The following is a 22,941-nucleotide window of genomic DNA, read 5'->3' as shown; positions in this document are numbered from 1 at the left end:
TGCCTGATTAGCTACTTTCCTTAGGTTATATAAAGCGTAGGAGTATTGGTCTAGTTTACTACATACTATATCGATTTGATTTTTCCATGTCAATTTACTGTCTAAATGTAATCCTAAGAAGCGCGTCATTTCAGTTTCGTCAATCTGTGTATTCTTATAATTAATATTTAGATCACTTGTCTTATTAACTCTTTGCCTAAAATGCATTATTTTTGTTTTAGATAAATTAATTTTTATTTTGTTTATGTCCTTTAGGAGGCAATCTCTACAATGTTTTTTTTTCTCCATTAATTACAAGGGTTATTCTTATGTACTTCATTTTGAAAGATAATTAATATGTATTTTTAATTTGCTAAGGTCTTTCCGAGTGCACTCGCATTTGATTACTCGATTGAGATTCCGATATGCGCTACCTTTTCCACTACGAATTACTTTATTAGCAGTCATCGGACAAATCATCGCAAAACCATCAAAAATCATTTATATCTTAAAAAAATAGGACAAGATTTATTAAACTCATATTATGCACACAGTATCTTTATAAAATTTCCAGATTATACTCAAAAACTGCAGTTCAAAATTGTTAAAAAAATTGTATCATGTTCCATAAAATATTTATTTTTGCGATAAATTGTCCGAACTCTGTTTATGTGTTTATTAGTTTATTAAATCAGCCAATGCAACGTCGTTAGTTAACTAATCATTGTTATGTATTTATGACAGTTTAGTTCCATGGACCGGTAGATAGGACAGAACTGAATAAATTAACCGACTTGGTTTTACGTTAGATTTAAAAAGCTTTGCAGTAGAAGTGCGATCAAAAATGAGATCTCATTTCTTTTTACAGGCAGTCCTAGTTAAAAAAATTTGGCGGTACAGTGTCCCACCTCGAATGAGGTAAGGTACCGGAGCATTGATATTGACGACGTAGGTAGGCAGTGATCTAACATCCCAAGAACCTAGAAAACGATATCCATGATGACTTTTAGGAAAAAGAGCATGCCCGCCATCTTGGATTACCAAATGATATTATTTTCTAAATCCGCACCCCCAAGAACTTAACAAACCACATCTATGATGTATGTTTTACAAAAAAGTACTTACATAATGTACGTTGTCATAGCCTTAGGAGGATAGTGGGTGTATTCACTAAAATAGCTCACTTTTTCCCAAAAATTGGGCTCGGAGAACCATTTATCTCCGTCTACTCACAAGACTATAAAATAAACAGGATGACAGTCTTGTAGCACTTCGTTAGCTACATCTGCTGTATCCTTAGATCTGCATTCAGACAACGAATGCATCGTAATAATTTTGGGCACCTCAATAATTTTAGGCCCTTTTAGCTTGTTCCTTAAAAGGCAGGTATTTATTAACTTACGTCCTCTACCTTTATGAAGTACTTATACAGGGTGGAAAGATAAGTCGGGCCCTGGAGGGAAACTACCTTAAATCCTTAAGCTGGCTCATTTTATTTTTTTAAAGAAACAAAACTGCATTCACATGCATTCAAAAATGTAAAGCTGAATAAAAATGTGTAATAAAAGTTACCTGTTCATAACTGTCCGTGTCCACGGCTCTAGGGCGCAGGTCCCTCCTGTGCCCTCGGTTCATCTCCTCCTCCGCGGAGTGCACGATGATCACCAAGGCCGCCAGCGTGCTCAACAATGGCATTGTGGACCTCCAGATTATACCCATAGTATACCAACGACAATCAACTGTACAACCGCTTTACTATTCACTCGGTTATTGACACTGGTTTTCACTGCACTGATGCAAATATTAAACTTTCGCAGTAAAAATTAAAGGAACTCGAAAAGCTAAGTCAGAAGAGGAAAGAAGGGTAGCAGGAAGCGAGACGCCCGAGGAAAACTCACGCGCACTATATTCGTAAATTTTACCAAACGTTCCAAGTTCGAAATTTCCTTAACCGTTTTTTGAACACATAACTGTTTACAAACTATCGTTATCGCGTCGAAATGTGCAAGATTTCTAGAAGTTTCCCGCGGTTTTTTATGCGAACGGGAAAGTCACTCAGCACACGTTAGGCCGCGCCGGTAGAAGTGCGTGGAGTGAGCCGGCACCGCTGCGCGCTCGGCTGCGCGATTTTTACTTTTGTTTGGCGTTTATTTTTAATCGAGAACAATAATCTTATCGATAACGAGCCTATTAATCTTTCATTAATCGCTCGCGACAAATTTTTGAGGATACCATCAATAAACCGACGCCGTTTTATCGCCTAAATAGTGTTTAGTTTTTTAAGTTTATAAAAATGCATATATTAGTTATGTTAGTCTGCAAGGTATTTGTAATATAGTTATACCAACAAAGTCTGCAGCGATTTTGATAGCCCACGCAGTGGAAGTGTTATTTTAAACGTCAAACTTCTATCAAATTATTAAGTATAAATAACATTTGCTCTGCGTGGGCTATCAAAATCGCTGCAGACTTTTCTAGGTCTGACTATATGGGCCTTGTTGCCTGAAATAAAAATAAAAACCCTAATTTGTTTACAACTTTACATCATGGGGCGGTGTTTATTAATGATGTATTTTTATGAAAATAGAAATGGTGTGCGTACGCGCAACTAGAGCAATGGTCAGTGCAGCAGAACAAAGTTGCTATGAAGAATATGCATATTGCATAAGATTGATTTCCATTCGTCTCATCTCACTCGCGTAGAGCTAAGTAAATGTAAATCCTATTTTAGCGTCCAATGTTTTTTATGTTTGTATGTCTTTGTTTTCTAGATGTAATATGTTGTGGCGTTAAATAAATGTATTTTCTTTCTTTCTTTCTTTCTAAAAGTGTAAATTGAAGAAATACTGGCTTCCTTGTCCCATATTCATAAAACTTAGCATTCTTACCTCTGTATATTTTGTATTTTACTAAAAAACAGAATTATCAAAATGACGGATAGCGCCAAACGGTACTACAAATTCGTAGTCAAAGATTGTAAAAAATGGCCGGCACTTTGATTTTCTTTTTAGGGTTCCGTACCCAAAGGGTAAAACGGGACCCTATTACTAAGACTTCGCTGTCCGTCCGTCTGTCCGTCCGTCCGTCTTTCTGTCACCAGGCTGTATCTCACGAACCGTGACCTAGACAGTTGAAATTTTCACAGATGATGTATTTCTGTTGCCGCTATAACAACAAATACTAAAAACAGAATAAAATAAAGATTTAAGTGGGGCTCCCATACAGCAAACGTGATTTTTGACCAAAGTTAAGCAACGTCGGGCGTGGTCAGTACTTGGATGGGTGACCGTTTTCTTTTTGCATTTTTTCCGTTTTTTTTTTTGCTTTATGGTACGGAACCCTTCGTGCGCGAGTCCGACCGCACTTGCCCGGTTTTTTTTTGTATAATCGAGTTTAAAAACCGACATTTTTTTTCACCAGTGTCTAATCCACCACAACCTTGCTGGTAGTGACTTGTAATTGATGGTGGGTTCCTTCTGTCACAGAATAAATAATAGTACTAGGTACAGAAGACTCACTCTCTAACAAAACGCGTCTGTTACGATCAGGACAGATATGGCCGCTAGGTGGCGACAGCGCCACGCGCGGCTTATGGCAAACCCCAAAATTGGGGTCGAACGGATGTACTTTTAGCTACCTGTAGCAAAGTGACGAAATCGCGGAATGAGACACGCCTGCTTCTACATCGAATGGTTTTGTCAATCCAAGGTAAAATGTATCTCCCAAGGCTCCCAAAATTTATCAACAGCTCCTGGGATGGAGCAAACTCAAAATGATTTCCAGCTTGCTGGGAATTAATTCCTCAAACGCTTTTTTGGATCTAATTTGATTTGCCTATAACCAGTTATTTAATTCGAAACTAAAATATCGTTCTCAAATTGAAAAAAGTAGACTACCATACATTGGAAAGTTATAAACAAATATAATAGGAGACGATTATTTGATAATATCGTTTTCAGAAATACGAAACCTATGTATTGTATACGTAGGTAGGTATTTATTTATTTAAACTTTATTGCACAAAAGAAAACTTATCGTACAAAAGGCGGACTTAATGCCAAAAGCATTCTCTACCAGTCAACCTTAAGGCAAAGCAGAGAGATTGTGGGCGGTGGTATTAATCGTATTCATGTTTGTCAAGACAGTGTCATAGCTGACTTCAAGATTTTTTTCTATTCAAAAGATTGTTATGACATCAAAAGAAAGGTAAACACATTTGTCGTTGATTGTCAATTGTTTATGTATCATGTCCCTATTTCTCTTCTGTTGATGCGTTAGTTACATCACCTATTGTGTTGCATCTAGCTTTTCACTATTGCATCTTTCTATTGACGTAACGGTGACAATTAAACTGTTCAATGGGGTTGGCAACTGTCAAAGGTTTGCATAGATGGCGCATTTATACTTACTTTACTCTTTGGATGGCGCTATCATAGCTTGCCCCTTTTTCTATGAGATTTGGCTTAAAGGGCTGGCATCCAGGGTATTAAAAAAACAAAAATTTGACATAATTCTAGGGATTGACGGGGCAAGCTATGATGGCGCCATCTGCTAAAAACTTTCACCGGCCAACCCCATTAAATAAGTATATGTATTCGTGTTCTGGGCTAATTGTTCGCTTACAGAATCTTATAGGCCTGTAAATTTTGAAGGATTGTTAACTTGACAGGATCCGACTCTACTTCTACGGGTTTAATTTACAGCCACTGCCGTATTCGAACTTCAAGATATTCACAAAAGACGACACGTACTAGATACGTTATAGTTTAGATATCAACTAGTTCTCTTTTGCAGCGCAATTCGGGCAACCAATGTCACTTTTACGTTAGATAGAGTAAGATATCTATAGATGTGAATTGGATCTCTAAGTCATATCCTGTGGAAATCGTTCAAGAGTATCTCCAGAATCGCGCAAATGTCAAATTCGACAGGTTAGATCTTAAACATACCGTTATCGTATCTTGGTGATGTTTAAAAGATATCTAATAGATGTCTATTTCAGAATCCGAATCGGGCCCCCAGTTACACCAAACCGGCTCCGGCACTGGTGAAGCGGTGGTGGCCGAGTGGATATGACGTCCGACTTTCGATCCGGAGATCGCGGGTGCAAATCCTGGCTCGTACTAATGAAGTTTTCGGAACTTATGTACGAAATATCATTTGATATTTACCATTAGCTTTCCGGTGAAGGAAAACATCGTGAGGAAACCTGCATACATCTGCGAAGAAATTCAAAGGTGTATGTGAAAGAAGAAGAAAGAAGTCCCCAATCCGCATTGGGCTAGCGTGGGGACTATAGCCCAAACCCTCTCAAAGAGGAGGCCTCTGTGCTCAGCAGTGGGACGTCTATAGGCTGAAATTATTATATATTTTTTTTTACACCAAACCCGTCTGCCAACAGTGTCAACATCAATCGTAGTGTTAAAACTTCCTTGTTGTTCATTTTAAAGCGTGCAGCTTCCGAACTAGAGGTCGTGGCTGGGACCATGACTCAAAATCCTCAACAAGAATGAAATGAATTAATGAATAAATAAAATCTCAACGAGAATGGTCGTCGCCTCGCGCACCTACCTAAGTGCGAGACGGATGCCTATAAACACGAGTCGCGATGCTTTTACCGCGCATCAGTAAGCGCAAACGATCGCATTATACCAAAACCGTAATAGATTTTAAGAAGATAATCGGTAACAACTACCTATACATCTACTTGTCAATGATAACTGTCAATGATTACTGGATACAGGCAAATCAGGCAATATCAGTTATTGTCACTACTGCCTGCCTGTTTGTTGGCTTCGGCCCCACGTACGCCTCCCAAAGGTCCGGGACCCTATGGTCCCGAGATATGGGAAAAGACAAACAATAATAACAATAACACCAGCGCGCCGCTCTCCCACCTTCGTCACCCGGCATGGCGTTCTGCCAGCTATGCGGTCGCGGCTGCCGCACTCGCATTGGACTTAATTGTCATTTGCGGAAGTGCCGCACTCTTATGAACGCTGTTTAAACCATCATCTTAATGATGTTACCAATGATGATGATGATGAATAATAATAAACTTATCCAAACATATCTACACCTTCTTCAGTCCAGATTTACATTTCGCCGTATCACACCAACGCCAAGTTCAGCCTCGGTGAAACGGAATGCGCGCACGCGCCGCCTGCCGCGCGGAATGTTGCGCATCGGCAAATCATTGTTATTGTCTACTATAATTAAATCATCGACACGACAGGTACTTTGATTCGGTAGATGAATCTTAGATGTACCTAGACGTTACGTCCACAGAACTCGATTCCCACCAGCTTGCCTAATTTTTAGAGAACTAAGAGATAAATACAATTTATTTTATCAAATTTTTGATTCGTGTTGTGACACCACCACCACCATTAATTAAATTATAAATTGAAATAGATGTCATATTTTTTTTTAAGAGCCTATTATAAGGTCCCATTGCTGGGCAAAGGCCTCCCCCTAGACCTCCAATCCTCCCGATTAAGTGCAGATGTCATATACGAAAGAAAAAAAATACAAAGGCTTGCGCCCTAAGGTTGCGCCCGAACCAGCGTCCTTTGCATTCGCCACACCACTAGCAAGAAATTAAAGAAAAGTGGCCCACTGTTTTGGCTTTTTATTATAAGTTCAACCTGGTATTGCAACGAAATAATGCCCATGTGATACAAACATTTTGGGGTGTATGCCTCCATACGCTTAGGTCGACCATATGGCATCACATGCTTATTTATTATCTTCGTGATATAAAATATGCAAAGATCAGAATCATTTCTTCAGAACTTCTTTACACTTGAGTTAACAACATATTATCTATCATAAGCCTGTTTTCTATCTCTACTTTATTTATAAGCGTTGTTATCATACGGCAGTAAAATGCACGAACAAGTGCGGCTATCACCACTTAATACTGTCGATAAATTCTGTCGTTGTTGAAACCAGTTTTTGTGATATTTTCTTTCCTCATAACTACTTTCAGCTGCTTAATAATTTTATTTCTATTTATTAAGGAAATTGTGACTTGTCAATATATTTAACCATAATAGAACGGAACTTACGACTTTAACCATACTTCCTATTCGCGACCTCAGCGATTTCAATTTTCACGCCTACCTGCGCGCCGCCATTTCTCTAAACTGTTTTCTAGCAATATACCGCTAAATTATGGCTTACGTAACCATTCGAAATGGACTGCGCTACTCTTATTGGATAATGGATACCGTGAAATGGCGATTCATCAAATGGAATTATAGAGTTGTCAATACAAAGATAATGCACAAATATATTGTAAAAATGTAGACAAAGCAATTGAGGTGTGTAATTTTTTCTTTTGTTTTTAACGATTTGCTGTAAGACTACTTACTTTAATTCGTTTACAATTTTTAACGTATAATACGCATAAATTATAACAAACAAAACCTACTTAACTTTGAACAGAAGCTCTAATACCTACTTAGCAATAGAAATCGCTCTCACGCATTGTATGTCGAATGATAATCATCATTATTCATCATTCTGCCGTCGGATACTAAAAGGTTGTCTTCTGTGAACATTTTGTTCTCAGAGAACTGCCTTTTAATATTTGACGGCAGCATATCATTAATCAATCATTGCATCAACTTAATTATATTTCCATTAGCCTTTTCATAACAGTCCAGTCAATTGTATGGTAGTAGCGTTTAGTTGGCGCTTAAGACGAAACAGGAGCTGAAATTTAAATATTTTAGGTAAATATACCCGTCTCGCTAACGGAAGCGACTCCTAAAACTAGTGCGATAAGGACAAGGAGAAAAATACTGCATAAAAATCTCAAAAATCGAGGTTTCGTACTCGACTGTTTCCTCCTCCAAAACTTAATCAATCGTAACCAAATTTAAAAATCTAAATAATTATGAAATTATCTGTGCCGGACCGTTTTGCTTTTTTGACTAATTGATATCAGTTTTGAATACCACGCCTCTCATTGCGGCATAGTCAATTAGGCCATTTTGGCCATTTTTGAAGGCCTCTAGCGCTTTAAAAAACAAAAATATCAAAAAAAAGCAAAACGGTCCGACAAAGATATTGACAATTTTAATCTGTGTTGAAAAAATCATTGCTTTAGCTTCAAAATCCACGGAGGAAACAGTCGAGTACGTTTGTATGGAAAATGACCACTCCTGTTGGCTCTTAATATTTGCAAAATTACTGTGGGTTGACACATTTTTGCTCGATAGCATCCGTATAATGTAACAGAGATATTTCTCTGTTGAGAGAATTGGACTGTCCTATAGGTACCTAGAGCAATAGCTCTAGGTACCTATGGGACAGTCCAATTCTAAACTAAATATGTCCGATATGATGATACTTATATTGTATTTTAGCTTGTTATCATTAAAAAGGTGTGAAAAGTGTTTCACACAACCATTAGGCAGAAGAGTAAGAGTTTATTCCGTAACTTAACTTTTCAAGTCACGAAAATAAATGAAAATTGGTTAGGAGAGAGTAATAATTAGCATTCAAAACACGTAGCCTGTTATCATTTCCCCGTGCAATCTATCTGTAACATGTCCTCAGACCTTTTCTCACGTCGCAATTTTGAAATTGTAATGAACTCATTACAATTTACATAATACAGATGTTAGATAGCAAACAAACTAATGAGGTGAGCCCGCAGACGCACGACGGCAATAGACGCCGCACGTACCCTGACTAATAGTGTTCTAAGATAATTAACACGTTTACCTAGGTTGCTAAGAAAATAGTTAAATATATTTTATTTTATTTCGCCTCCGTGTGTAGTGACCCTGTCTACGAAGCAGGAGATCCCGGGTTCCAATCCCGGTAAGAACAAATAGTGGTTATTTGAAGGCATTAAAATTAATGCAAGAACTGATTTAGTATTTAACTTTTACGGTTTAAACCCACATATCGCAGAGCCACAAGAAAGTATGGTACTGAATATTTTTGCATCCTTTTAACGAAGTTTACGTTCTGTTTGTTATTAAGCCACTTTAATGCACGAGATGTAAATAAATTCGTCTTTAAATCGTGGGTGACATAGACTACATTTTAAATCGACTAAAAAGGCTATCCACGAAAAAAAACTCCATGTGTTATTTGGTGTTTGTGCTTTGACCTTTAGATCGCTGGCACACACAGCTTAGTAGGTTAGGTGATCATATATGTCTGTACTCAGGTTATTGTAGGCGGGTTCACACGCGTACCCGACTCTTACTTTCAGTTCGTATCGTTTATTGAGAGATCTCCGTGAGATGCAAAAAGCTCGTTACGTGCAACGTGGCGCATCTGCAAGTAATGCTTATACAATCTGTGTTAGCGCTGGATCATCGTGAGCGAGGCAAATTTTTATGCATATCGACTGGCTTTGAATAAAATCTCGTATCACTAATACTCAAAGTTGAAAGGCAGTAAATCTGTATGCATCGATACATAGATACCACATTTTTGATTGACAGAACAAGACACGAGAATTTTTGTGCCGATATATTGGTAATGCTGTATATTCAATTACGTAAAAGATGTGCCGTGTAGTAAGTATAAGTATTTATTTAAAGCCAAATAATAATGTAATAAACAATTTTTAATATATTGAAAGCCTTTTAGCACGTAAGTATCTACATTTTTGGTTCTTTTTCTATAATTATCTTTGTAAAGATCACGCTTTATTGTTTTTTTAGGCCATTATGATATAAGTTTATCAATGCACATAAACATAGCGCATAATGGTAGCAAAGCAAAGTTGCATTTACTTATAACAAACCAAAAAAAAAAACCGTTAGCAATTATTAAGGATTTCGATAGGTAATTTTATTTGTGTCAATGCTTGAAACACATATCTACAATGATTAATACTTCCATTCATTACTTTATTCGCTTTTCACCTTTCGTTTTCATATTTTTTTCGTTTTTATATTTTTATTGTCATTCGTTACATCAAAAGGAAGAAGTTAGCAAACATTCAATCTATCATTTTCCGTTTAAGTATACTTATTGTTTATCGTTTATGCAAGAAATACTTATGCAACTAAGTATTCTCTGCAATTTACTTTCATATTCCTTAGGTCTTGCGTTTGGCTAAACCACAGAATGTTTTGCCGGTAATCTTCAGTATTACGCGGTTACGAAGTGTCGAGTTTATTATAAGGCCTCGTGTATAGGTAAGCACCTCGGGTGCTATATAAGGTACTAGCTGTTGCCCGCGACTTCGTCCGCGTGGAATCATATCTTCAACATTTTACATCTTTAGTACCTATAATTTTCATATCCAAGCAATGTTGAAATTAAGTACTTAGGTACTTTTCTTTTTTAGCAAGTTGTATGAAGTTTTAAGTCAAGTGGATTTTGATGTTGGTTGCTGAAGATACTTTTCTTGTATTCTCATAATTGGTACCTATTATACAAAGATTCAAGTTCCGCACTCACAAAATATCTGATCTCCATACAAACTTTCAACCCCTTTCTCACCACCTTGGGGGATGATTTTCAAAAATGCTTGAATTCGATTTCATGTTTTTTAATTTAATACCTTTTTTATGCAAAAAGTTCAAGGTCCTAGCTTAAAATTAAATTTACACCCCAAGACGAACTTTCATCCCTTTTTAACCCCCTTAGGGGTTGAAATTCCAAAAACGTTGCAATTACTTTTTTTTGTAATCGGCTATTATGCCTTTCTAAGAAGTTTCAAAACCATTGCAATGGATTCAAACTTTCAACCCCTTTTTAACCCTGTTAGGGGATGAATTTTACAAAACGCTGAAATTACTTTTCCTGCCTTCTAATAATATCCCTAAATACAAAGATTCAAGGCCCACACTCAAAAAATTCGATATTGAATTCGATACTTTTTTACAAAGTTTCAAGCTCCTAGCTTAAAATAAAATTTGCACCCGAAGACGAACTTTCATCCCCTTTTTAACCCCCTTAGGGGTTGAATTTCCAATTTTGCAATTTTTTTTTGTTATTGGCTATTATGACTCTAAGAACTTTCAAAGCATTTGTAATGGATTAAAATTTTCAACCCCTTTTTAACCCTGTTAGGGGATGAATTTTACAAAACGCTAAAATTAGTAGTCTTCTAATAATATCCCTAAATACAAAAATTCAAATCCACCACTCGAAAAAATTTTTGATATCCATACAAACTTTCAACCCCTTTTTCACCACCTTAGGGGATGAATTTTCAAAAACGCTGAAATTAGTTTTCCTGTATTTTAATATTATATCTTTTTCGAAGTTTCAAATTCCTAGCTTAAAAAAAAACTTTAACCCCATACAAACATTCATCCCCTTTTTAACCCCCTTAGGGGTTGAATTTCTCAAAATCGCTTCTTATCTCTTGCACACTTTATAAATGCAATCTGGTGTGCAAATTTCAACTTTCTGGCTTTTGTAGTTTCGGCTCTGCGTTGATGAATCAGTCAGTCAGGACACTTGCATTTACAGTGAAACCTGGTTAATTGGCACCTGGATAAATGGAAAACCTCAATAATTGCAACCAAAAGTCCGGTCCCGGTCCCTTGACACCAAAAGGCCTCTATAATTGAAATTTTGGAACCTCTATAATTGCAATTTAGATTTTAGTGCTTTTCGTAATTTTGCCTCTGTAATTGACCACATCGCAACTTAAGACCTCTATAATTGACACTGTGCTAAAAAAATCCGTTATTTTGCTCTTGTTTTTACCTCTATTATTGAAACGAGTCTTACTTATTACCTCTGTAATTGAAATAATGTAGTTGTAGACAGCAGAAACAATATTTTAATAGCAATGATCACTTTATTTATATCTCCATCCAGAATTCAATTTATTTATTGGGTATCTGTAATAGTTTAAATCAATAAAAAACAAAGTATGCGTTTTACATTCTAATAAAACTTTCTTCTACAATTCAAGGGATTTTTTTAAACCCAAATGATAAGAAAATAAAGTGGTAAAATTAATGTAGTGTAAAAGTGCAAGTATCGACACAAGCAATATATAGACCAGAAACCCAGAACGTAAGCGTGTAAATCTACTTTAAATGGTTATTTGCACCTCCATAAAAGAAATTTGTCAGAACGCAACCTCTATTAATGAAAACCTCTATAATTGACACAACTATTTTTCGAACCTCGTTAATTGACACGACCTGCTTAAATGAAAAACCTGGTTAATTGACAAAAACTGGCCGGTCCCTTGAGATTGCAATTATCCAGGTTCCACTGTATATATATAGATTTAAGGTGCAGCGGGACAATTTCGACTGCGGGATAAATTCAACTAATCGAAATAGCTTCCATGTTTTTCATTATTAACTAGATTGCCCTATACGTCCAGATAGCGAAAAAGATGTGTTGTGTGTGACTCTAGCCAATAATGTCAAACATGGAAGATATTTCGATTTGTTGAAATTACCCCGCAGTCGAAATTGCACCGCTACACTTTATCAGTAATAGTTAAAGTTAACGAAAGTTTGAAGTGACGCTTGTATTCGTTAAAGTTTAATAGTTTATCACCACGAAAGTAGTTTCGTTTGTACAGTCGACGTCAAAGATATGTATACACGTTTGCACCTTACTTCCTAGTAAAGCGAAAAATGTACACATATATTTGACGTCGACTGTAACCATATAGTCTTACTTAGACGGCTCGATTCGGGAAATGAATTAGAGACTCACTAGATATGAAATAGTAAAGATATGTGACGTTCCACTGCAAAAGGTACCTTATGGCGACTGGCTTCGGGAACTACGCGAACGGGGAAGGACTAGATTCGGGAAATGAAATAGAGAATCAATAGATATGAAATAGTCCAGATATGTGACATTCCACGGAAAAAGGCCAGCTGACGTTTACGTCGCATAGCGCCGCAATAATATTGGAGCGGCGTTAATAATAGCGTAAGCGCCAACCGCCATAAGATACCTTTTTCCGTGTGACGTCACATATCTTAACTATATCCTATCTAGTTAATCTCTAATTCATTTCCCGAATCGCGCCGAGAGCCGGTTGAATGCATCCTTTAATGTTTTAACACAGCGTTTTTGCGAAGTCCGCTTTTCTTCCATTTATTACCGATTGCTGCGCAAACTCTCATTCATTACGTCTAAGTATTTCGTAATTTTTACCAACTTGAAGTGAAATATTCGTACATATCCGCTGTTATGAAATACACGTTCGTAAAGTGACATCAAAACTAGCTTTGTTTGCTGTAAACCTATAGTTTACAAATGTCTAATGTTACGTATTGTTGATGTTCATTGTACTTTAATGAGCTTATCTATTAATTTAGATAAAAATCATAATATTAGATGTGCAAAAATACGCCGATCTCACGGGTGCATAATAAAACAATAGACGATTGAACAGATGACACCTCTCCCAGACTCCTCAGTAAAAAATAAAATTGCAAGACTCAGGGTCGGTATATAACTGATAGCAACTGATAGTAAGTACTACTAGAGGAAACCTCTTTAATTCATTTTATCAGAAAGGGATTTTCAATTCCCAAATAAAATAAAAATAAGCATTCTGTAAAATAGGCTGTCATGTCTGCTAATATTAAAGCCCTTTGAAAGCCACACTATCGTGGGCGGCGCGTCATTGAACCTTATCGCTCACCGATCGTTATTGAATATTGAACTGCTCAAGGGTTAACTGGAAGAGATCTCTGAAAGGGATAAGTTCGCCTTTGTACTAATGATGTGTGTTCTTTTATGTTTTATGTTTCTTTTTGTACAATAAAGTATTTTACTACCACTACTACTACTACTTATCGGGAATAGACGAAGGTTAATATTTGGTTGTTGCCGCGCACGTCAGTCGTCGTCTTTAGCGGTCAACGGGAATATGGAAGCATCAATAATTAGTAATGTCATTCATTTTATACCTTCGTTCCATCTGAAAGGTAAAGTGATCTGCAGATGAGTGCCAAAACAAAAGTGAATATTTACGTAATTGGACGAAAAGTAAAAGCTTGCCTATAATGCCTATTGTTTGACGAACGCAGCTTTGCTAAGATGAGAAAGATGACTCGCAAACAGCTTTCCCCTCTTAATGAAGCATGGAAATACTAAAACAAGAAACGTTATAGTCCTCGTTATGATACTGCGTTGGTTATTGTTTTACTTAAACTGTTTTTTAACTCTGCTCCTAAAATATCTGTATTTTGTTGTGAAGAAGATTCTGAAGAGACCACGCCAAAATTATGCCATTTTCTTACCTATACATGTAGAACAAAATATAAGCATGCGCGCGCGAAAGATAACAAAATGACGTCACTTTGGTAGGTATCAAAATGTAAGTTCGATTTGGCCTCCTTGTTTATAGCGCGGGAAATCGTATTAAAAGTGATGGTATTGAGCAGATTCTATTTTATTTTCTACGAAACTAGTTGTAGTCATTCAACAAAAGTTGCGTGTTGTTTTTATCGGTTACTACGAAATAGATCGATATAAAAACGCATTGCTACAAATGGTATTCAGTGAATCGGTAAACATCAAATAACAAAGAAACGGTATTCGGTTTTTCATTGAAAGCAAATAAATTCTTAAGTAATTTAGTAAAAACAGAGATGATGCTGGTAATCACTGATGTAATTAGTATGCGTAATCAGTATCGCTTGCATAGGTACGTGCATTTAGGTCGATCTGTGTAAAAAAAAATAGTAACAGTCGGACTCGCGCACGAAGGGTTCCGTACCATAAAGCAAAAAAAAAACGGAAAAAAATGCAAAAAGAAAACGGTCACCCATCCAAGTACTGACCACGCCCGACGTTGCTTAACTTTGGTCAAAAGTCACGTTTGCTGTATGGGAGCCCCACTTAAATCTTTATTTTATTCTGTTTTTAGTATTTGTTGTTATAGCGGCAACAGAAATACATCATCTGTGAAAATTTCAACTGTCTAGCTATCACGGTTCGTGAGATACAGCCTGGTGACAGACAGACGGACAGACGGACGGACGGACGGACGGACGGACGGACGGACAGCGAAGTCTTAGTAATAAGGTCCCGTTTTACCCTTTGGGTACGGAACCCTAAAAAAGAAAAAGAAATATGTTGGTGGTAGCTACCGACTGACTGCTGGAAGGACATTGCATTACAAAAATCGGAATTGCGTTCTAGTGTTCATAAGAAAGTTGATCAATTTGAGCAACAGCGTCTGGAAGACCAAGATGCTAAGCATCATGTCCGCAAGACGCGACCTGGCCTATAACCGCGAACATCGAAGTTCGCAAATTGCGGGCATTTTTTTTCTGTCACTCTTATTACGCCTTCATTGGAGTAAAAGAGAAAGATTGCAATTTGCGAATTTCGGTTTTCGCGGTAGCCCCTCTGAGCCCACTCCACACCCGCAACTCGACCGCACAACTCCATTGCGCATCGTGTGACCGCATCTTCAAGACAAAGTTTGGTTTTGTGAGCCACATTAGGCCATTTTTAGGGTTCCGTACCCAAAGGGTAAAACGGGACCCTATTACTAAGACTTCGCTGTCCGTCCGTCCGTCCGTCCGTCCGTCCGTCCGTCTGTCACCAGGCTGTATCTCATGAACCGTGATACCTAGACAGTTGAAATTTTCACAGATGATGTATTTCTGCTGCCGCTATAACAGCAAATACTAAAAACAGAATAAAATAAAGATTTAAATGGGGCTCCCATACAACAAACGTGATTTTTGACCAAAGTTAAGCAACGTCGGGAGTGGTCAGTACTTGGATGGGTGACCGTTTTTTTTTTGCTTTTTTTTTTGCATTATGGTACGGAACCCTTCGTGCGCGAGTCCGACTCGCACTTGCCCGGTTTTATATAATCAGGATAAGAATTGTTGATGGAGTCGCCATTCCCGGATACGGCAAGGAAGATTGATATGATGGTACAGTCAGCATTAATAGTAGCGGATCAATAGCACGAGTATCTGCCATCCCTGGAATACTTTTGCAAATAGAGATAAATCTCTACAGATCGCTGATATTTATTATTTTGCAATGCGATAGCATTGCAAATTACCATAAAATTCTTAAATAGCTCTTAGCTGTAGCCCTAGTGACTTTCTTGTGTAAGATTTACATTTTTCCTAACTTTCGTATAACTAATATACATACAGGGTGATTTTGTTGTGTCTGACCGTACTCTGAGGGATGAGTAGGTATGTGGGTCATACTAAACAACTTTTACTTTGGGACCAACCCCGACAACGAAAAAAAATATCTGTCGTCTCATACATTTCGGTGAATCACATGTCGTTTTCTACAGAACAGTAGATTTTTTTTCCAACATACTCGTTCAAATTGACAGAATGTAGGTATGTACGTATCTATTGATGAATGGCCACGGCTCGAATGTGCGATGTTGCGTGATCTGTTCCTATTCTAGATCAATCGCTTCCTATATATGGCAACATTTATCTGTTCTCACTAAAAGCCGTTGCTAATCGGCTGTGGAAGAATGTTTTATGTTTCTTGTGTCTTTTACTAGCTAACCAAGTTACTTTGTAAATGGATTGTGTTACAAAAAATGTGGGTTATAGAGACCTCGTTATATAGAGACCTTACCTTTGAATAAAAGCTAGGTTATTAGATTTATTCAGCCTACATACGTGTATGTAGGCTAAATTATCACATTCTCAGTAATACGCCGATTTAATAATTTAAAATTAGAAAATTATAAATGGCAAAAATCGTCTTACGTCATAAATGAATGGCACCAAAATAAAACAAAATTTAGTGACAGTTTTGTACCATTTTAAGGTGTGTTTATTATTTGATTTAACATGGAGTTCCATTGCATACAGGCTGCTCTAAAGTAATTAGATAATTGTTAATCGGAAATCTCTCGGTAAATACCCCATTCCCGACTCATTCATATTCTTTACCTAACCAAAACCGTCATCATAAGACTGAGGAATTTGGGATTATAAGTTTCTTCTTGGCATACTTAATATTTATTTATCGAGTTTCTCTAATTGTTGACAGATGGGCAGTGTCCACGGTAATGACTCGTCAGAACAACTTGGAGCAGTCAACCACGGACACGACCGCGTTCATTCCTCTATGGGACATGTGCAACCATGAGCATGGCAAGGTACTGTATATATGTAGTATCTATTGACAGGCGTCCACGGGAAGACTTATCACAACCTGGAACTGTCAAGTATCGCCTTAAAACATACACAACAGTCAGGTATAACGATCTGGGATTTGTGCAACCAAGAGCACGGCAAAATGTACACTGTGGACAGATGGGCTACGGTGATGACTCGTCACAACCCGGAGCAGCCACGCAAGGACACGACCGCCTTCATAGCGATCTGGAACATGTGCAACCATGAGCATGGCAAGGTACTGTATATATGTAGTATCTATTGACAGGCGTCCAGAAGACTTGTCACAACCTGGAACTGTCAAGTATCGCCTTCATACCGCTCTGGGACTTGTGCAACCATGAGCACGGCAAGATATATGCACCGCTGACAGATGAGCTACGGTGATGACTCGTTACAACCCGGAGCAGTCATGCACGGACACGACCACCTTCATAGCGATCTGGGACGTGTGCAACCACGAGCATGGCAAGGTACGTGTACCTGTCTACTGACCTATAGGCCTCGGTGATGACTTATTGTCACAACCTGGAGCAGAGCATGGACGCGACCGCCTTCGTTTCGCTCTAGAAAATTGTTTGCATGAGGTTGCATTATTGAGAAATGGGCCATGGTGATGAGTGATGACTTGTCATGACCAAGACCGGGTTCAGTACATATATCCCGCCTATGTAACCATGATTAGGTACTAACTGATTAAACTTATTATCATGTTAAACTTAATTGCGACGAGATAACGTCTACTGATGGTCAGTTAACTGTGTTCTTGTTAGTAATACGGACATGTGTCTACTGTGTCTAGCTTTCTAGTAGGCACATGAACAATGCAGCTGTTTATGGTCTTCCTGTTGTAGGAAACTGAAGGGCATTGAACTTTGACAGTAAATTAAGCTGTGTCTAGTGTGTTACGGCAGTATCGTATAAGGTATATAACAGCTAATGTAGCTGAGGTACTTTCATATCCGACAGTTGCTAGTAACATTTAGAGATTGAATGCTATGCTATTCCTTTATCTATACGTCAAAATGTTTGTTTCCAGATAACAACAGATTTCAACAAGGAGCTGAACCGAGGCGAATGCTACGCGTTACGGGACTTCAAACCGGGCGAACAAATCTTCATCTTCTACGGGGCTAGGCCTAACGCTGACCTCTTTCTACATAACGGGTACGAATTTCTATCTACTATATAGGGTTGTAAAGTAAGGTACAATTGATCTTGTGGGACTTCAATCCTGGGGAACAAATCTATGTTCTACAGTGCCCGGCCTAACGCCTATCTCATTCTGCATAACGGGTACCGACAATTTTTTTACAATCATATGTACCTCTCAGAGATTATATCATCTTTCATGTTAGGCTCTGTCTGTAGTCAATTTCCGACACTAGAAAAAAAATCAATTATTTAACCGATTTGAAGACCGAAGTGATCCCGTAAGTACATTGTGAACAAAGAAAGTACGGAGTACTCAAAATTCTATAACCGCTTGACCGATTTAATTGCTGTTTTCTGTGAAGGATGCTTCTTGGATAGATATTAAATATGTTTCTGAATAGCGCTGCTGTATATGTTGTTCGTTTTTTAGTACTTATTAGAAAAAAGGTGTAAATAATCTTGACGTGTATTTTTATTGAAAAACGCTTTTGAAAAATAAGTCACAGCAAATATGTAACAATTATGAATCACATATGATTATTTACGTTATTTTGCTTGCATAAGTAATAGTAACTGCCTTTTTAAAGCGTTCTAAAAATAAAAGACACGAAAATATCTCGTAGTCTTTTTCTAATACTAAAACAACGAACTTATCTCTTCTTCCTCGCGTTATCCCGGCAGTTCGCCACGGCTCATGAGAGCCTGGGGTCCGCTTGACAACTAATCCCATGATTTGACGTAGGCACTAGTTTTTACGAAACCGACTGCCATCTGACCTTCCAACCCAGAGGGTAAACTAGGCCTTATTGGGATTAGTCCGGTTTCCTCACGATGTTTTCCTTCACCGAAAAGCGACTGGTAAATATCAAATGATATTTCGTACATAAGTTCCGAAAAACTCATTGGTACGAGTCGGGGTTTGAACCCGCGACCTCCAGATTGCAAGTCGCACGCTCTCACCGCTAGGCCACCAGCGCTTACGAAAACAACGAACTTATAGTTTAAATTAAATAAAAAGTTATTACCTACCACTTCCCTTTAATGGTGAATTTGGCGAGGGCATACCTGAACTCCCTGAACTTTTGTTACGCTTACGGTTTTGTTTAGCTTCAAAACGTTGATTAAAAAAACTCAGAGTAACCTAGCAATTTACTCGGTACGCTTAATGCATCTACGTGACGTACTGATATTGTGGAAATCATAAAACTTAAAACTTATTATTTGTAGTCATAATACCGCGATTGTTTCCAATTACGTCTAGAAAGTTTTATTTTTAAGGATCACGTGTTTCCTCTCCAATTTATTTTAACAAGGACGATGGCTTGTTTACTGTTTTATATGGTTTTATATTACTGATATTATGTTACTCGTTATGAGACATATTTTTCCTTCTTTATTGCACTTTCTCATAAAAAAGTATCGTAAAATTTGCAATACGCTTAACATGGATTGGGTTTTTATAAGGCATTAAAAATACGATTATGTGAATTGTATTGCTTCATACGGATGTCACGACGTTAATGACTTAACATGATGTTATTAACATGTTTACTTAATACTTATTACTTTCTTGCGCGTTGTTTTTGGTCATATTTTTTCGGCATAGGTATTTGTTTGTATTGATGTCAATTAAAAGTTTTATATCGAATGTGGATTAAATAATATGTATGTTACAGAATCTCTCACTTCGTTCTGTTCATATTCATTATCTGTCTATATATACGTTGTTTTTTCGGTACGTACCTACGTGCGTATTTAAAAGCATGAAAACAAACATAATCAGGTGGCTTTTTATGACAATGTTATGTCATATTTCGATATGTACAACCTGCCTACCTAAAAAGGTACTTGAAATATTAATCTTTCATTTTTAAATTTTTCTGCTTTCACTTGCGGTAATGTTCTGTGGATATTGACCTATTGACGTACAAAAAGTACCTACAGGCGTCGGTAGTATCGGACTGTAAAATCATGTTTCGGCCGAAGGTGTTTTTCGGTGCCGGCCAAATAACTGCAGAACGTTTCGTCCGCGCCGAAACTGTAGGTATACAAAGGTAATGTCAGGCCTAAGTTTCGGTTTCGGCCGAAACTAGAGCAAAGGTTTCGGTTTGTGCAAAAAATCCAGTTTCGGTCGGACAGTAGACACAGTAAACGTTTGAATCGTACAAATATAATATTATGGCTTGGCTATTTATTAATTGGATTTTTTTAAGCCATTAGGGCTGTACAGAAAACTCAATTCTCTATTCATATAACGTTGTCTTGTTTATGTATCAGTGTCAACAGTATCCGATAAGTAAGCAACATTGTTCTATTGAGGCGTAGGTACCAGGAACAACACTGACGTAATACTTGCGCCCGCGTCACACTGTCACAGCATCGATTACATACGCACTTTATTCTTTTCTTTACGTTAGTTCCGCTAAATATGACTGAGAGAAATTTCTAACGCTCAACTTAGGCAAGCCAATTAATTTAAATAAAGTATTTAAACGCTACTTTCCGGAAAACATGTTGTTAGTTATATTTAAAAGCACATTGTTAGTTATATTTAAAAAAAAAAAACAAGTTTTTGCTTTCTATTTACTCGGGCGTAAAAGGTTACGTAATGATGTTTGTCATAAAAATAAGTGAACTGTTTACTTATATTTATTTTACCTTTATCCCTACACGAATACTATTTTTCTTTTCAGTTTCGTGTACCCAGACAACCAGCATGACAGCCTCTCCCTTGCCCTCGGTGTTAGCTCAAGCGACCCTCACCGGGACACCAGAGTAGCCCTACTCAGCAGATTGGGGCTCTCCGGTGTCACTCACTATAGCTTGTACCGTGGAGACAGCCCTATCAGCGCCGAGCTGCTGGCTTTCATTAGGATATTCAATATGAATCAAGGTTTGTAGTAGCAACATTCACTTCTTCTTCGTTACACTCTTGACACAGTGGTCGTGGCCATTATGTAGACTTTTGAGCGACTTGTTTAACGACACGTCGCCATTCCTCCCGTAGAGCTGCTTTCCGTGAGCATTCGCTTACTGTGGCCATTTTAAGCAACATTCACTAGAGTGTCTCTATTGGTGTCACCCACTATGGCTTGTACCGAGGAGGAGGGGGTAAGTTCGCCTTTGTACACATTTATTGTATTCTCTCTGTGTTATGTACTTGTTTTGTGCAATAAAGTGTTTACTACTACTACTACTACAATCCCATCAGCGCAGAGCTGCTGGCTTTCATTAGGGTATTCAATATAAATCAATTCACGCCGCGCTAGAGTGGTCCTACTGAGCAGATTGAGGTTTGATGTCAGCCACTTAGCTTATGACGAGGAGACAACCCCGCATAATCTTATCTTCAATATGAATCAAGGATAAGGTATGTAAAGTTACAATCCCAAGAGTGGTCCTAACGAGCAAATTGGGTCTAGCGTTGGTGTCACCTTAATGTCATTCTACGGAACTTGCTAACTATGTAAACAAAAGTCACTAATAAATTCATCATTTTTGACAGTTTCAAATCTTTCAATATAGTGGTTTGTTTACATAGTTAGTAAGTTCCATTGAAATGACACTTTACTGGCTTTTATGATCCGTCTTTATTGTTAATTTCATCTACATACTAAAACATCAACACCAAACTTTAAATTTTAGACGAACTGACAAAGTGGTCGAACCACGGGCTACCCGGCGACCTAGTGTCCACGGAAGCGAGCAGCGCGGCCGCGGTGGGCGCGGAGCTGGACCGCCGCGCCTACACGTACCTGCTCACCCGCTGCGGACTCATCAAGGCCATGTACAGGAATAAAGATACCACCGATAACACGCACACGTATGTATTTTATAATAAACTTCAGTACTGACAAGATGGTCGAACCACGGCCTACCCGGCGACCAGCACAGAGCAGAGCTCGCCCGGCGCGCCTACACGTACCTGCTCACCCGCTGCGGACTCATCAAGGCCATGTACAGGAATAAAGATACCACCGATAACACGCACACGTATGTATTTTATAATAAACTTCAGTACTGACAAGATGGTCGAACCACGGCCTACCCGGCGACCAGCACAGAGCAGAGCTCGCCCGGCGCGCCTACACGTACCTGCTCACCCGCTGCGGACTCATCAAGGCCATGTACAAGACTAGAGATACCACCGATAACACGCACACGTATGTATTTTATAATAAACTTCAGTACTGACAAGATGGTCGAACCACGGCCTACCCGGCGACCAGCACAGAGCAGAGCTCGCCCGGCGCGCCTACACGTACCTGCTCACCCGCTGCGGACTCATCAAGGCCATGTACAAGACTAGAGATACCACCGATAACACGCACACGTATGTATTTTATTAGAAACTTCAGTACCTACCACTACCAGTGGCGGCGCGTCAAACATATCCATAGGCAAGCCTAATTTGGGCCATAGGGGCTAATTTGGCTGACATAATATTTCCTTTATAACTCTGCTCAAACGTCGAAAAACAGACAAGCCGTTGGAAATCGGCTTTTATGGACGCGCCGCCACTGGTACCTACTGACATGATGGTCGAACAGTTATGAATGATTCACGGTTGGTTTCACTAGACCTATACACCGTGTAACATGAGTAAACCGAATAATTTTAACAGCGTATTCCTGATCATATTTAGAGACAAAAATGTCATATAAACTTTTTTGAAATTCGCCTAGTTTCAGAGATATTATTAATTAAAAAA

The 22,941-nt window shown here is 38.2% G+C and overlaps 2 protein-coding genes across 2 annotated transcripts in view; one reads left to right on the top strand and one right to left on the bottom strand.

The window, feature by feature from the left end:
• LOC134671224 (probable serine/threonine-protein kinase DDB_G0282963) overlaps positions 1-2,055 on the bottom strand; it is a 38,705-nt gene extending 36,650 nt beyond the window's left edge. Inside the window, exon 1 of the mRNA XM_063529019.1 lies at positions 1,552-2,055. Within this exon, the coding sequence (XP_063385089.1) occupies positions 1,552-1,698 (147 nt within the window). The 5' untranslated portion in view covers positions 1,699-2,055. The remainder of the gene's footprint in view (positions 1-1,551) is intronic.
• Positions 1-22,941, top strand: part of LOC134671265 (actin-histidine N-methyltransferase) — a 66,305-nt gene that overhangs the window by 42,386 nt on the left and 978 nt on the right. The window contains exons 5-8 of the mRNA XM_063529077.1: positions 16,948-17,056; positions 18,115-18,242; positions 20,924-21,123; positions 21,876-22,053. Coding sequence (XP_063385147.1) covers positions 16,948-17,056; positions 18,115-18,242; positions 20,924-21,123; positions 21,876-22,053 — 615 coding nt within the window. The remainder of the gene's footprint in view (positions 1-16,947; positions 17,057-18,114; positions 18,243-20,923; positions 21,124-21,875; positions 22,054-22,941) is intronic.

The sequence above is a fragment of the Cydia fagiglandana genome, chromosome 15 (genome assembly GCF_963556715.1).
Source record: "Cydia fagiglandana chromosome 15, ilCydFagi1.1, whole genome shotgun sequence".
NCBI lineage: Eukaryota > Metazoa > Arthropoda > Insecta > Lepidoptera > Tortricidae > Cydia > Cydia fagiglandana.
This window is presented reverse-complemented; position numbering and strand designations above follow the sequence as displayed.